At 37.5% G+C, this 15,855-nt stretch overlaps 1 protein-coding gene across 1 annotated transcript in view; it reads left to right on the top strand.

The window, feature by feature from the left end:
• F10 (coagulation factor X) overlaps positions 1–11,466 on the top strand; it is a 51,541-nt gene extending 40,075 nt beyond the window's left edge. Inside the window, 2 exon segments of the mRNA XM_053707772.1 lie at positions 6,506–6,623; positions 10,236–11,466. Coding sequence (XP_053563747.1) covers positions 6,506–6,623; positions 10,236–10,783 — 666 coding nt within the window. The 3' untranslated portion in view covers positions 10,784–11,466.
• Positions 11,467–15,855: the final 4,389 nt, after the last annotated feature.

Below are 15,855 nucleotides of genomic sequence, written 5' to 3'. Positions count from 1 at the left end.
ACTCTGGTGTTATTGTTATTATTAATCATGAAATGTCAGCCCAACACATCACACAATAGACCATATTATTTACATGCCATATATTTTGTCCGACTTACGTCCAAATCGTCTTACGACCGGAAGGTCAGAACGTAACGCGGTCGTAAGTCGACGAGTATCTGTAGTTCAATGCCTTGGACGAGGTATGAAAACATTAGATATTTCACGAAAACTTAAGCGTGATCATTACACTTTTAAGAGATTTGTGGCTGATTCAGAGCACAGACGGGTTTGTGAAGATAAAGGCACATTGAGGAAGATTTCTGCCAGATCCATGCATCGGATCAAGAGAGCAGCTGCTAAAATACCATTACATAGCAGCAAACAGATATTTGAAGCTGCTGGTGCCTCTGGAGTCCCACGAACAACAAGGTGTAGAGTCCTCCAGAGTCTTGCAACTGTGCATAAACCTTCCATTCGGCCACCACTAACCAATGTTCACAAGCAGAAACGGCTGCATTGGGCAGAAAAATACATGAAGATTAATTTTCAAACAGTCCTGTTCACTGATGAGTGCCGTGCAACCCCGGATGGTCCAAATGGATGGAGTAGTGGATGGTTGGTGGACGGCCACCCTGTTCCAACAAGGCTGCGACGTCAGCAAGGCAGTGGTGGAGTCATGACCTCTGCAAAGTATGTGGAGTTCCTGACTGATCACTTCCTTCCCTGGTACAGAAGGAACAACTATGCTTTCCGTAATAAAATCATCTTCATGCATAACAATGCACCATCTCATGCTGCAAAGAATACCTCTGCATCAATGGCTGCTATGGGGATAAAAGGAGAGAAAGTAATGCTGTGGCCATCCTCCCCTGACCTCAATCCTATTGAGAACCTTTGGAGCATCCTCAAGCAAAAGATCTATGAGGGTGGGAGGCAGTTTACATCCAAACAGCAGCTCTGGGAGGCTATTCTGACTTGTGAAGCTGCTATCAAATAAGGGGTCCTATGTTAAAATGTAACGTGACCTGTTAAAATGTTTAAAAAATTAAAATGTTGTTTAAAGTTTGATTGAAATAGCTTTTCATTTCAGTAAATATGCTGCAAACACAACAAATGAACATTTTCAGTTCTTTACAACCTATAAAGTGTTTTGAAACTTACTGCGCGTAATAATTTAGAACAGTGCATTGTAAGTTTTTTATTTTGAAAAAAAAAAAATACTGTTATCATTAGGAGGTTTGTTTAATAAAATTTGAATTGTACTCTTAATAGTTAATATGAGAATTATGCTGACTGTTTACATCAATTATTTAGGTAAATGAGAAAGATATCATTGGCATAATAATTGGAACAGGGTGTAGTGTGTTTTTTTTTTGTAATTTAGTTAATTGTATTTAATAAATGTAATTTAGTTAATTGTAGTGTAAGGTTAGGCGTTAGTGTAACTCAGTTTAGGTTTTATTTTACAGGTACATTTGTATTTATTTTAGCTAAGTAGTTAGTAAATTGTTAATAACTATTTACTAACTAGTCTACCTAGTTAAAATAAATACAAACTTAGCTGTGAAATCAAAATAAAACCTAAGCTAGCTACAATGTAACTATTAGTTATATTGTAGCTATCTTAGGGTTTATTTTACAGGTAAGTAATTTAGTTTTAAATAGGAATTATTTAGTTATTGATAGTAGGTTTTATTTAGATTTATTTTAATTACATTAAAGTTAGTGGGTGTTAGGGTTAGACTTAGGTTTAGGGGTTAATAACTTTAGTATAGTGGCGGCAACGTTGGGGGCGGAAGATTAGGGGTTAATAAGTGTAATGTAGGTGTCGGGGCGGCAGATTAGGGGTTAATAAGTGTAATGTAGGTGGCGGCGACGTTGGGGGCGGCAGATTAGGGGTTAATAAGTGTAGGTAGGTGGCGGCGATGTCAGGGGCGGCAGAATAGGGGTTAATAACTGTAATGTAAGTGGCGGCGACATTGGGGGGCGGCAGATTAGGGGTTAATAAGTGTAATGTAGGTGTCGGCGATGTCGGGGGCAGCAGATTAGGGGAGTGTAGACTCATGGTTCATGTTAGGGTGTTAGGTGTAAACATTAATTTAGTTTCCCCATAGGAATTAATGGGACTGTGTTGCGGAGCTTTACGCTCCTTTATTGCAGGTGTTAGGCTTTTTTTCAGCCGGCTCTCCCCATTGATGTCTATAGGGAAATCATGCACGAGCACGTAAAACCAGCTCACCGCAGCGCTGGTATTGGAGTACGGTATGGAGCTCAATTTTGCTTTACGCTGCAATATTGCCTGCTAACGCCGGGTTTTTGCAAACCTGTAATACCAGTGCTGTAGGGAGGTAAGCGGTGACAATAACTTGCAAGTTAGTACCGAGCAGCTCTTACAAGAAAACTCGTAATCTAGCCGTTTAATAGCAACATTTTATCTCCTAGCCCTACTAGAACAATTGTCATGCAAAAAACGGACTGCCTTGCAGTGTAATGGCTGTAGAATTGGTAATGTTTCATTGTAGTTTCAGTTTTTAGTTGAGTTAAGGCTCATCATTATACAGGATACAATACATGCAGAGCAATTTAATGGTAACTAATTTGCAGAACAATGTTTTGATGCTATGAGTGATTTGTAATTTTGTAACAAGATGTAGTATCATGATTCATTGGTGTAGATACAAGACCCTATTTATTTGAAATCTTTACCTTTCTATTTTTGTTCACACAAATCCACATGGTAGTTAAAGAGACAGTAATCACATATTGTGTATCCTCACTCACATCAATATGATGAGTTCAGCAGTCGAACATAAATAGGACAAGTATATAGCCAGTGAAAGCCAGTGGCCCAGCTTATAAAACAGCTGTATGGAAGCCCATATATGGACGTATGGACTATAGAGTGGAAACCAACTTGCAGGACAGATGCATTTAAAAAAAAAAAAAAAACACTTTCATGTGTTGTTGTATAGCCTTTTATTCCACACATAGAGGGCAAGTATACAGCCAGTAATCCCACATATAGAGAGCTCTGTTTATATATCCAGCAATCATAGACACAGAATACAAATATACAGGCAGTAGTACATACTTAGAGCATGCTGGTATGTAATTCCTCACAGCGACAGCAGAACTATCAAGTAATTCAGAAATATGAATCAGGCATACAACTATTTCCATATCTTTTCTTTCCAAGACTCGCCCCATTACATTCTCCACCATCATATTTTACTTAGTTCTTTCTCTCACTACTCACTCTACCTGTAGCAGTGGAGGCTCCTCCATTTGTGCACATTCGCACGTGAACCCCCCAGGGGCAAGGAAGGAGGGGAAAAAAAATGAGCAAAAAAAAAAATTAAAAAAAAGAGCAAAAAAAAGTTTGTTAAAAAATTTGTTGAATAAAATATATTTTTCCTAATTAATTTATATTGTATTATATTATCCCCAACAAATGCAGTACTGTTTGCTGTACACATATACATTACCCATTACATAACCCTCACTACACAAATAAACAAGCTAGGAGGAGTAGGATGCAGGAGCTAGGACCGGGTGGACGACAGAGTGAGAGCACACAGTATTTGGCTCGGCTGAGACATTGACAGCTGACGTCACACCACGCTTCACTAGCCACTCCTCTCCAACATCAGGCTGCTGTGCACTGTCTGCCACTAACCTAACCCACATCGCAGTGATCCGATCGCACGTGCGGTTAGAGAGCCCCTATGCCTGCACAGTGATCTATGCATTCACTGTGCAGGCATAGCTCCTCCCAGCCCGGCATTGCCTATAGAGGCTTAATCGCACAAGCTGAAGTGTGCGAGTGGACTTCAGCCTGTGCTCTGCCTCCTCCCACTGCCTGAGCCAGCTTCTGTGATACGCTGTTGCGTACACGTCATGGCCCCCACGAGGCTCCTCCCCCTCAACGGCGCGAAAATCTCATTGTAGAGATAGCCGTTGAGTGGAGAGGAGCTGTCAACAGAGGCAGTGAGCTGTGAGTAGCGTGCAGATCAGTCATGGATAATGCTCACTGTCAGAGTGAAGAAGCATAGCAAGGTATAGAGGAAAACTGAGTTTATTGTAAACTGACTGGCAATTTGAAATTGTTTCTTGATTGATCTTAAAGTTAATATTTATGAATATGCACATACCGTCCTTCCCCTTGTGTCGGCCATTTTAGCTCTCTAAACAAAGTGTGAACTCTTAACTGACCACCGCCGCCAACACTAGCTCACCCTTACCTTCCCTGCTTAAATTTGTATACAACTCAGCCTCCACTGTCTGGAACAAGTTCCTTGTACAGTACAGACAATGCACTCAGCTCAGCCTAGCCTGCATAATCACGCTGTGAGCAACAGTGTGTGCTCAGGCAGCTTGAATGACAATATTATATTAAAGTTAAATAATCTAATATTGTCATTAAAGCACTGCAGCCTGAGCGCATACTGTTCCTGAGCGCAATGATGCCGGCTAGGCTAGAGCTGAGTGCATTGTCTGTAGTTGTTTACCAACTTCCTCTGCTCTGACTTAGAGAGTCATCGTGAGCCTGCTGCCTGAGCCTCATCAACAAGCTGCTCCCAGTGCTGCCACCATCCATCGCAAGCAACAGCAGCCAGGAGGTCACAGAGTCAGACAGAGATCAGCAGGCTGTTAAAGCGTCTCAATCTCACTCTGAAATAATTTACATCTCCAGGTCAGGACATTGCTTTCTTTTCTGATGCAGATGGTTAGTTTACTTTCAGCTATATAGCAGAGAGAATGCAGGGGAGAAATGTGAGCACATGTGTTTGTGTTTCTATAGCCTCCGTTAAATCTGCTTCACCTTGTTGTGACTGGGAAACTTATAACAGTCAGTCAGTGTCAAGAGGTTTACACATCTGTGGTTGCACATGTCACTGTGTTAGAGAGGGGCATTTATATAGCTGTTTCAAACAGTTCTTTGACATTCCTCCAATGCATTTCCTTATCTGATAGCCCTTGCCCTCTGTGATAGATGAGGATCTGACAGTCAATAGAATTATGTTTGCTGATTGTCTCAGCTCAGAAAAAATGAGTACAGTGAAAAATAAGACTGCTGAAATTTATTTAATTGTTTTGTTAGATGTCCAGTTTTTCTTGGTACAATTTGCACATTTGAAATGCTATTTTATTTTATTCCATCAACCATTTATATATACTGCATTAAAATGACAATGACCAAAGTTTGTAAATCAAATTCATCTTCTCATATTTTGCAAATATTAAATAAATAGCAGGGACTGGAGTGTCCCACCATGGATCAGTGTTTGAGATTTTATATACCTGTATATAATATATACATAGGCTCCTAGATTCTTGGGCTGGCTCTAAATTTTAAACATGTGTTTTTTTGTTTGTTTTTTTAACTTCTGTGTCCAAAAAATACTGACCACTTTCAGCAGTTTATAAAAATGTTAAAATGATGGTTCAGACAGCTCATTCAATCAGTGAATTCCTCTAATTAAGAAGAGCACTCTGAATGTTGTTCACTGCTGTCTGAGCCACCATTTAACTTTACCTCAACTACATTTTCTTTTATATTAAAATGTACAGATATATACTGTGTGTGTGTGTATATATATATATATATATATATATATATATATATATATATATATATATATATATATATATATATATATATATATATATATATATATATATATATAAGCCAACTTCAGTGTCTCAAGGATCTGCCTTTGTCCCCATAAGAGTCTCTGTACAGTCACTTGTGGAGCAATTATATACTTTATTAAGTATTTACAGTGCACTGGAGAGTATGTTGAAAGAAAGTGAATTCTGCATATAAAAGTTCTGTGTGTATATATATATATATATATATATATATATATATATACACATACATATATATATAAAGGGGCGGGGCTTTAATAAAGGGGTGTGGTCTAGTGCACCCCCATCTTTAAAATTCACCAGCCGCCACTGACCTGTAGATCACTTTTATCACCCTGACTGCCTTACTTTCATTTTGGTACTCTCAGTCCCTCTCACTACTTTATTTTCTGTATTTTGTCCTCACTTATATATTCAGCTATATTTAATATGGTGCCACTTAGAAAATAGATATTAATTTTCTCTGCCTGCAGCACATATCTCAATGTCCCTTTTATTTTATTTTTTTTGCGGTTCCAAATAGCTGCTGTTTCAAATGACCTTGGGGCAGGGCTAAACCATACTAAGCAAGTGAAATTATTTAAGGTTAGGCAGGGTATTGGACCTGCTAAAAAAGGTCCAAATTAGTCATGTTATAATGTTTGGGTTTAAAATGGACCTGTAGCACCCTCTGTCTGCCACTGGAAGATAGTTGGCCAACATAAATCGGGGCGCTAAAACTCTGCTCCCAGTACTTTTTATGTGGCCTCACTTTCTCGTCAAGCAAAACTATTCTATATCTTATGATGTCTTGAAAGATAATGCAGAGGGACAGAAAAAAAGTTCTGAATTTCTCTGTTTATGAATTAATAAACTTTCTTAAATTCCATAGGCACTTTTGGTGAATGAAGATAATGAAGGATTCTGTGGGGGAACTATTCTTAACCAACAATTTGTACTCACTGCAGCCCACTGTATTAACCAGACCAAATACTTTAAAGTTGTTGTTGGTAAGTAACTTTACTTTATGAAGCTTTACAACCTATTTACACAAACAAGGGAACAGAAGTAAACGTATTACTGTAAACCTTCAGCTCTTACTATTTGTATCAGTTACAGTATTCTTACTTCTGTTATCCACTTTTTTAATTTTAATGATCAGTTATTTCATCTTTTTTACATAAGGAAATTTTTGCACATTTTTATAAATTTGTTATACTTATTTGTACATTAATTATATCATTAGTATGTGTTCTTATTTTTATGTTTAGTTTTCTATTTCAGCTGCTATTGCCACTTAAAAAAAAAAACATTTGGAGATTTTTACACAGCACATTTTTATAGCCAACTTTTCTGTTAGGTTTTCTGGGAGATGGAGGTGGCAGGGACTTGTGGGAAGTTGCCCACTGCATTTTGTGGGCATGGCCATGGCAAGAGTGGTTGGGATTCAGGTGTGCTCATAGGCAAACAGTCCCCAAAAACCAGGACATTTGTTGTTCAGAGTAGGCAGCCCTGAGGTGGGGGGGGGGGGGGGGTAGTGTGTAGACCACTCAACCTGTGACAATCTTGCATGATCTGGGAATGTTGGCTGGTACATAAGTTTACCTGTTTGCATGCTTTGTGTTTATCACACATTTTCATCTAAACCTGATTGTACCCCAGTTTATAGATACTGAACAAATCAAATGTTTAAACTATGAACTGTGTGCATAGATAAGAAGTCAACAGGTCATTGTGCTGAATTCAATAGAACATACTCCCTGGGGGCATTGAAACTACAATTTAAATTACAGGAAAAGCAGACAAAATAATTCATGAAAGCGCATTACAATTAGTTTTACTATGTATAATTAAACTTTTTACAGAGAATTACATTTTGAATGTACTGAGCATTTAAATCATTCTAACAGCTGGTTTTAAATGCATTCAAATACCAATAAAAACAAAGCCAAAAATAAGTTAGTTTAATTAAAGGGATGGTAAACTCATTGTAATTACAGTTATTTTTCAATAGCCAAACTCCATCCACCATTTGCCTTATTTGAAGGAGCCAATCTGGAATTTAGTTCACAGAAAACAAGGCTAACCATGTCATAAAGTTAGTATAAAGTACATTGTTTTGCAGTTTTTTTTAATAAAGCCAATTAGTGATAGCTATGTAGCAGAGTTAGCCTTTAGAAGTCAGCAGGGTGAATTTCACGTTCTGAGAATTAAGAAGGGCTCAATTTGCAAAGCAAAATTACATACAACTGAAGCAAAATAAATGATGAAAATATAATGTGATTTCATTACATGTAACTAAATAATTTATTTGCAAATTTCAAGTTGTTTACTGCCCATTTAAGTACATTGTCTAAGCCATTTAACCCTAAATTATATCACGGGTGGCTCAATATTCTTATGTTTTGGCTTGTTACATGCTATAATACAACTATAATTGCGTAACTATTCAGCAAGGACATTAGTCAAACTTTTTGTGTCACATTTTAGTGATCTACTATTCTGCTTAAACCACTATCACTATTTTTAAGCAAATGCCTGTCACCTCAGCATATTCCACATGTAGTTTTACAGATTTATAGTTATCAGCAGTAATTGGAAATGGAAAGCTAACCTTTATCACTTTAATTGATAAAGTAGTTCACTTCAAATCACTGTTACTACACTCAATCAAGCATGCTGTACTACCTATCAGCTAGATTACATGTGTTGCAGTACGGTTTTTAACGCTGAAAAAAATGGTAATTCCAGCGTAATGGCCACTAACGCATATTACGAGTATAGCTATACCGCAAGCATTTTAGCCTGTAACACAACGTCCATTCCGCACTCAAAAAAAAATTACATTTTTGTGTGAGATTTTCATAGCGCCGGTATTACAGGTTGTGCGGTCCGGCTAAAATGCTTGTGTTACAGCCTATAACACGATAAAAAACCGCCATTTGAGAGCAGTAGTTATGGATTTTGCAAAAAAAAATGTACAATATAACTCTTAAAATAAATAAAAAATTACCTGTGAAATAAAAATAAACCTAACATTAACTATAAATTAACCTAACATTACTATTCTAATAAAATAAAAAAATACTACCAATAAATATATTTTATTAGTGTCGGCAATGTTGGACGGCAGATTAGGGGTGTTTAGATTTGTGGTTTATGTTAGGGTGTTAGGTTTAAACGTAACTTTTTTGTCCCCATAGACATCTATGGGGTTGCGTTATGGATATTTTTCATTCCGCACTTCAGGTGTTTTTTTCTGACACTCTCTCCCCATTGATGTCTATGTAGGAAAGCGTGCACGAGCACATCAAAGCAGCCCTTGGCTTTTGTGCGGTATGGAGCTTAACGCCACCATATCGCACGCACAAGGAGGCTTTTCAGTAACTCGTAATGGCAGCGCTATGGAGAGTGAAATAACGCAACATTTTTGGCGTTAGTTTCGCACCCTGTTTTGCGCAAAACTCGTAATCTAGGTGAGAGTGAATTAAATGTAACGCATTAGCGTACAGTGTCACTCACTAAAGGCTGTATATTTAAAGCATAATTATAAAATATCTGTACATAATACCTCATGCTCTTTAATTTGTTTTGACATGTTTTTCTTTAAAGAGACATATAAGTTGAATTTAAAATGTACAACAGTGCAATTTTTAAATTTGATTTGGAGAAATTGTGCTATATACTTGTGCTTGAATTTTTTTAAAAAAAGTTATTGGTTCAATGGTAACATTCTGAAGTTGCAACATTCTTCCAAATGCAAGTTTCACATTTCGTATGTACTGCTATTCATTTTTTAAGCCTGCCAGTGGCTGTCCAAGGGGATGCTGTGGGTGTATTCAAACACTGTTCTTTTCTTTATAGTGCCCTCAGAAATCAAAGGGGTCAGCTGCTCTGACTTTGCAAGATATTAACATTTTTATACCTAGAAATGAGAGGAGCTCAGCTAGGTATGGATAGAATTTGGTAGATTGCCCTACGGTATTATATCCCGCCCAGGGTGCAGTCTTTTATATCCCACTTGTGCCTTACACATAGAAGAACTTGAATATACAGTATGTCTAATTCTATACGGGAGAAATGTCCAGCCCTGAAGGCCCCACTCAACAAAGGACAGCTACAGCTGTTGTTTTGGTCTAGGTGGGCAATATAAACATGTCCAGTACTCTACACAGAGCGAAAGAAGAGGTAAAGGAGGGAAATGTGGGATTTAAAAACAAAAGCTTGGGATAGGTCTTAGAAGATTAGGTCCCACACTAGTATCCCCTGCACCTTTGATATTTTGTTTTCTTATCTACTTTTTGTATCTTAACTGCTATGATCTAGAACAGTGATGGCAAATTTCTTTACACATGGGGCCACAAGTCTTAAGCACTTACCACACCAAGGCCTAGCAAAAAATACAGCCATTATGTCAGACTTCAAGAAATAGAGCCATGGAACGCATGCCCCAGTTGGCTGTCACTGGTCTAGAACTTCCCTATATCTATTTTAGCAGTGCTATTCTTATAATCAAGCTAAGATCCCAATTTTGCTTATGAATATATGATATGAAAGTGCATGAAACAGTGGTTTTAATGTTTATCTGTAATTTTAAACATATTTGTTTCCTAATGCTACAGGTGAAGTGGATTTGGAAAAGAATGAAGGTACAGAATCAACACACAAAGTAGAAAAAATAATCGTTCACCCAAAATTTGTTAGGATGACGTATGATTTTGATATAGCTGTGATCAAGCTAAAAGAAGCAATTAACTTCACCAACTTTATCATCCCTGCATGCTTCCCTGAGCCTGACTTTGCTGATGATGTCTTGATGGATCAAGAATCTGCTACTGTTAGTGGCTTTGGACGTCTTTATGATAGAGGAATTCAGGCTAAAAAACTTCAGGTGCTCCAAGTTCCTTACATTAAAAGGCATGACTGTAAAGAATCCAGTACCTTTGCCATTACTGAGAATATGTTCTGTGCTGGCTTTGATATTGAGGTGAAAGATGCTTGTCAAGGTGACAGTGGAGGTCCACATGTCACTCCATACAAAGGCACATACTTTGTGACCGGAATAGTCAGCTGGGGAGAAGGGTGTGCTCAAAAAGGCAAATATGGCGTATACACAAAGGTTTCCAGGCTACACAAATGGCTTAAAGGAGTATTAAGAAAAAACCAGTAAAGTCCATGACAATTAACACTTTAATACTACGTATAATTTGTAAGATCATTTAAATCCTATGAGCTTACTATTTCCTTTAAGGTATTCATTTGATTTTGCACATAACTGACATGAATATAAATATATTATTCTCAGCAGCGTGTATGACATGCAAAACATGATCTTTTTAATGTTTTTTTAATATATGTATTCATTAGACATGTGAGAGAAGCTTTCCCTTCAGTTAATGATATATCTCTAGACGTGTTGTCTGGTATATCAGGGTAAAATATGCAAACACTGTTTGAAGGAACATGACATAAATATCAATTTAATATAATATATTGGAAAAGTAAGAACCGTATACACAATATATCTAAATAAATAATACAATTTTGATTTATGTATAAGGTTGTTGAAACATTGTAAAAGAGACATGGGAGTCAAAATTCAATTCAATTATTTTCTTCTATCAAATTCACTTTTTTTCATTTGTTGAAATTCAGCTCCTTTCCATAAGAGCACATGCTCAGGATTACAGAACGTTTCGTGTCAAGCACTATATGAATATCTATATAGATAGATAAATGTCATCCAAAATAAATCAGCCAGAACTGTTTTTATGATTTTTTCTTCTATATGAGAAGAATTTGTTTCCATTTTATCTTCTTAAAATAAAGTACTTTTAATCATATCAAAATAAAGTTTTTTTGTTTGTTTTTTAAATAAATAAATAAGAGCAATAATAATAGTTGTGTCTTCTATGAGAGGAATTAATGGATCCGTTTATCCATCAATAAAGGTTATAGTAAAAATGATATTGCAACAAAAAAATTTGATTAATGACTACATTTAATTTGATTAATTAATTATTTTAATTGATTAATTATATATGTGCAACTCTGGTACCTATAACAAAGAGTTTATAAATAACATTTTATACTTACATTTTTGTATGGCTCATATATAGATCCAAACCAAGATGTTCTGGATTTCATATTCACTGTGTACTGGATTTTAGAAGTATTAAGTTAATAAATATTTAAAAAAAAAAAAAAAGAGGAAAATAGCCACCTCATCATCACAACTTGAAAGTTGCACAATTACAGAATTAAGAGGTTTGTACCCGATTCTTGTTATAGGCTCAGCTCCATTATAACCAAATGAGCTGTATGTATCTTGTAACTGTTACTTGATGCCATGTAGAACAAATACCGATATCAAGGAAACCGGCACCACAAAATGCTTTCCCAACATTATAAATAACCTTCCAATATGTACAACAGAAACTCATTCTTTTTTAAAAAGTGGGAAAAAATACAGCCCACTGTAGCATAGGGGAAAAAAGTAAATGAAAAACTAAAGAAAAATAAAATAGGGAGACACAAGCACACAGGGAGGTCTTTATAAAATCCACAGGCTTGTCTGAGGTTTATGTGAAATATCCCTAGCATGCTCCTGGTACACTCATGGTCAGCCCTTCATTTTATCTGCAAGGTTTCCAGTGTGCCTCTTGTTCAATCCAGTGAGAATCCTTAAATAATTTGACAATTTATTTGTTATAGCTTTATCATTACACGATTAAGAGGAGAGAAAGAGACCATCCAAACTGAGAACATGAAGTCTATTTCTAAATATACTGTAGAATAGCAATAATACACATCTTCTGCTGGTTAAAGGGATATAAAACCCACATTTTTTTCTTCTTTCATGCTTCAGATAGAGCATGCAATTGTAAGCAACTTTCTACTTTACTCCTATTGTCAATTTTTCTTTGTTCTCTTGGTATCTTTATTTGAAAATGCAGGAATGTAAGCTTAGAAGCCAGTCCATTTTTTGTTCAGCCCCCTGGCTAGCGCTACATTTAGCCACCAATCAGCAAGTGCTACCCAGGTTCTGAACCAAAAATGGGCTGGCTCCTAAGCTTACTTTCCTGCTATTCAAATACAGATACCAAGAGAACGAAAGAAAAATTTATCATAGGCGTGAATTAGAAAGTTTCTTAAAATTGCATGCTCTATCTGAATCATGAAAGTAAAAACGTTGGGTTTCATATCCCTTTAACTTCTTATACTGATTCTGTACAATCTGGTTAATAGTCTCTCCCCAAGGGCAAAGGACAGCTTTGCCAAGCATTACTCAGTCATTTTGATTTATATTAAGAAAGTTCAATAAAATTAAACATAACCTAGAAATGCAATAACAAAAACAACTCAAACTTCAAAAGCAGCAAGTATTTACAACTAAAGTAAAATATATATGTGAGAGTGAGTATCTTAGAGTGCATAGCACATCCTGCGTTTTCCAAATGTAGTAAGGAGTGTACCTGTGTCCTATCCTTTTGCATTTCCACCTCTGTGGTATGAGGGTCTTTGCTCCATTGAGCATCTTGATTAAAAGACATTTTCTTTTTTAAAAAGTAGCACAGACTCTGTGGGAGAGCAACTCGATGGAGCGTGTGTGTCACCTTCTTAAAAGCATTAGAGCACGTTTCATCAAGCCAGAGTAAGTTAATTAGGAGTTACAGAACGCAATCTTTTGAAATGTATGCAGTTAAAGCAAACGCTGCTGCTTTGTTTTAGCAATGACAAGATTAGATATGTAGGTAGTGGCCCAGGAATCACGGGCGCGATCCGATATAGATCGCAGTTTGCGGCGCAAGCGAGGGAACCGGCGTCGCCCGCAGTTTCAGCTCGCAACTCGAGCTATCCCATATAGGTCGCCGTCAGATGCTAACGTGCCGTAAGTCTGACAAACCAGCGATGTCCAGAAATCTGCGTAAGTACAAATTTCTGGCGTCGCCAGTGACTTGCGGCACGTTAGAAACTGCCGTCGCCTATAAAACCTGACTAAAGTCTAAAACACCCGCACTGTCTAACACGCCTCCCTAACATAGCCCGCACTGTCTAACACGCCTCCCTAACATAGCCCGCACTGTCTAACCCTCTATCCGCTATCCCCCCTCACTAGCCTAACAATAAAAAAGCTATTAACCCCTAAACCGCCGCTCCCGTACCCCGCCGCAACCTAATAAAGTTATTAACCCCTAAACCGCCGCTCCCGTACCCCGCCGCCAGCTATATTATATCTATAACCCCCTAAAGTGAGCCCCTAACACCGCCGCCATCTATATTAAAATTATTAACCCCTAATGTAAGCCCCTTACACCGCCGCCATCTCTATTAAAATGATTAACCCCTAATTTAATCTACCTACCCCGCCGCCAGCTATATTATCTATATTAACCCTAAGTATATTATAGTTAATATAGTTATTACATTATATATATTAACTATATTAACCCTAATTATATTAGGGTTAATATAGTTAATATAGTTACTATAGTATTTATATTAACTATATTAACTCTATCTAACCCTAACTAAATTTATATTAAATTAATCTAATTCATTTATAAACTAAAATATTCCTATTTAAATCTAAATACTTACCTATAAAATAAACCCTAAGATAGCTACAATATAATTAATAATTACATTTTAGCTATGTTAGGGTTAATATTTATTTTACAGGTAAATTGTTAATTATTTTAACTAGGTATAATAGATATTAAATAGTTATTAACTATTTAATATCTACCTAGTTAAAATAATTACCCAATTACCTGTAAAATAAATCCTAACCTAAGTTACAAATACACCTACACTATCAATAAATTTAATAAACTACAAACATCTATCTAAAAATACAATTTAATTAACTAAACTAAATTACAAAAAAAAACAAACACTAAATTACAAAAAATAAAAAAAAAGATTACAAGATTTTTAAGCTAATTACACCTATTCTAAGCCCCCTAATAAAATAATAAACCCCCAAAATAAAAAAAATTCCCTGCCCTATTCTAAATTAAACAAATTTCAAAGCTCTTTACCTTACCAGCCCTTAAAAGGGCCTTTTGTGGGGCATGCCCCAAAGAATTCAGCTCTTTTGCATACAACAAATACAATCCCCCCCCCCCCCATTACAACCCACCACCCACATACCCCTATTCTAAAACCACCCAAACCCCCCTTAAAAAAGCCTAACACTACCCCCCTGAAGATCTCCCTACCTTGTCTTCACCACACCGGGCCGAACTCCTGATCCGATCCGGGCGATGTCTTCCTGCAAGCGGCAAAGAAGAATTCTTCCTCCGGCGACGTCTTCCTCCAAGCGGCAGCAAAGTCTTCATTCTTCCGGCGGCATCTTCAATCTTCTTTCTTCGCTCCGCCGCCGCGGAGCATCCATCCCGGCCGACTGCTGTACTACGAATGATGTACCTTTAAATGATGTCATCCAAGATGGCGTCCGCCGAATTCCGATTGGCTGATAGGATTCTATCAGCCAATCGGAATTAAGTTAGAAAAATCTGATTGGCTGATTGACTCAGCCAATCAGATTCAAGTTCAATCCGATTGGCTGATCCGAACAGCCAATCAGATTGAGCTCGCATTCTATTGGCTGATCGGAACAGCCAATAGAATGCGAGCTCAATCTGATTGGCTGATTGGATCAGCCAATCGGATTGAACTTGAATCTGATTGGCTGATTCAATCAGCCAATCAGATTTTTCTAACTTAATTCCGATTGGCTGATAGAATCCTATCAGCCAATCGGAATTCGGCGGACGCCATCTTGGATGACGTCATTTAAAGGTACCTCATTCGTAGTACAGCAGTCGGCCGGGATGGATGCTCCGCGGCGGCGGAGCGAAGAAAGAAGATTGAAGATGCCGCCGGAAGAATGAAGACTTTGCTGCCGCTTGGAGGAAGACGTCGCCGGAGGAAGAATGAAGACTTTGCCGCTTGGAGGAAGACATCGCCGGAGGAAGAATTCTTCTTTGCCGCTTGGAGGAAGACATCGCCCGGATCGGATCAGGAGTTCGGCCCGGTGTGGTGAAGACAAGGTAGGGAGATCTTCAGGGGGGTAGTGTTAGGCTTTTTTAAGGGGGGTTTGGGTGGTTTTAGAATAGGGGTATGTGGGTGGTGGGTTGTAATGGGGGGGGGATTGTATTTGTTGTATGCAAAAGAGCTGAATTCTTTGGGGCATGCCCCACAAAAGGCCCTTTTAAGGGCTGGTAAGGTAAAGAG

Source organism: Bombina bombina, chromosome 3, assembly GCF_027579735.1.
Source record: "Bombina bombina isolate aBomBom1 chromosome 3, aBomBom1.pri, whole genome shotgun sequence".
In the NCBI taxonomy this organism is placed as follows: Eukaryota; Metazoa; Chordata; class Amphibia; order Anura; family Bombinatoridae; genus Bombina; species Bombina bombina.
Note: the sequence above shows the minus strand (reverse complement) of the source record. Positions and strands in the feature narration are given on the sequence as shown.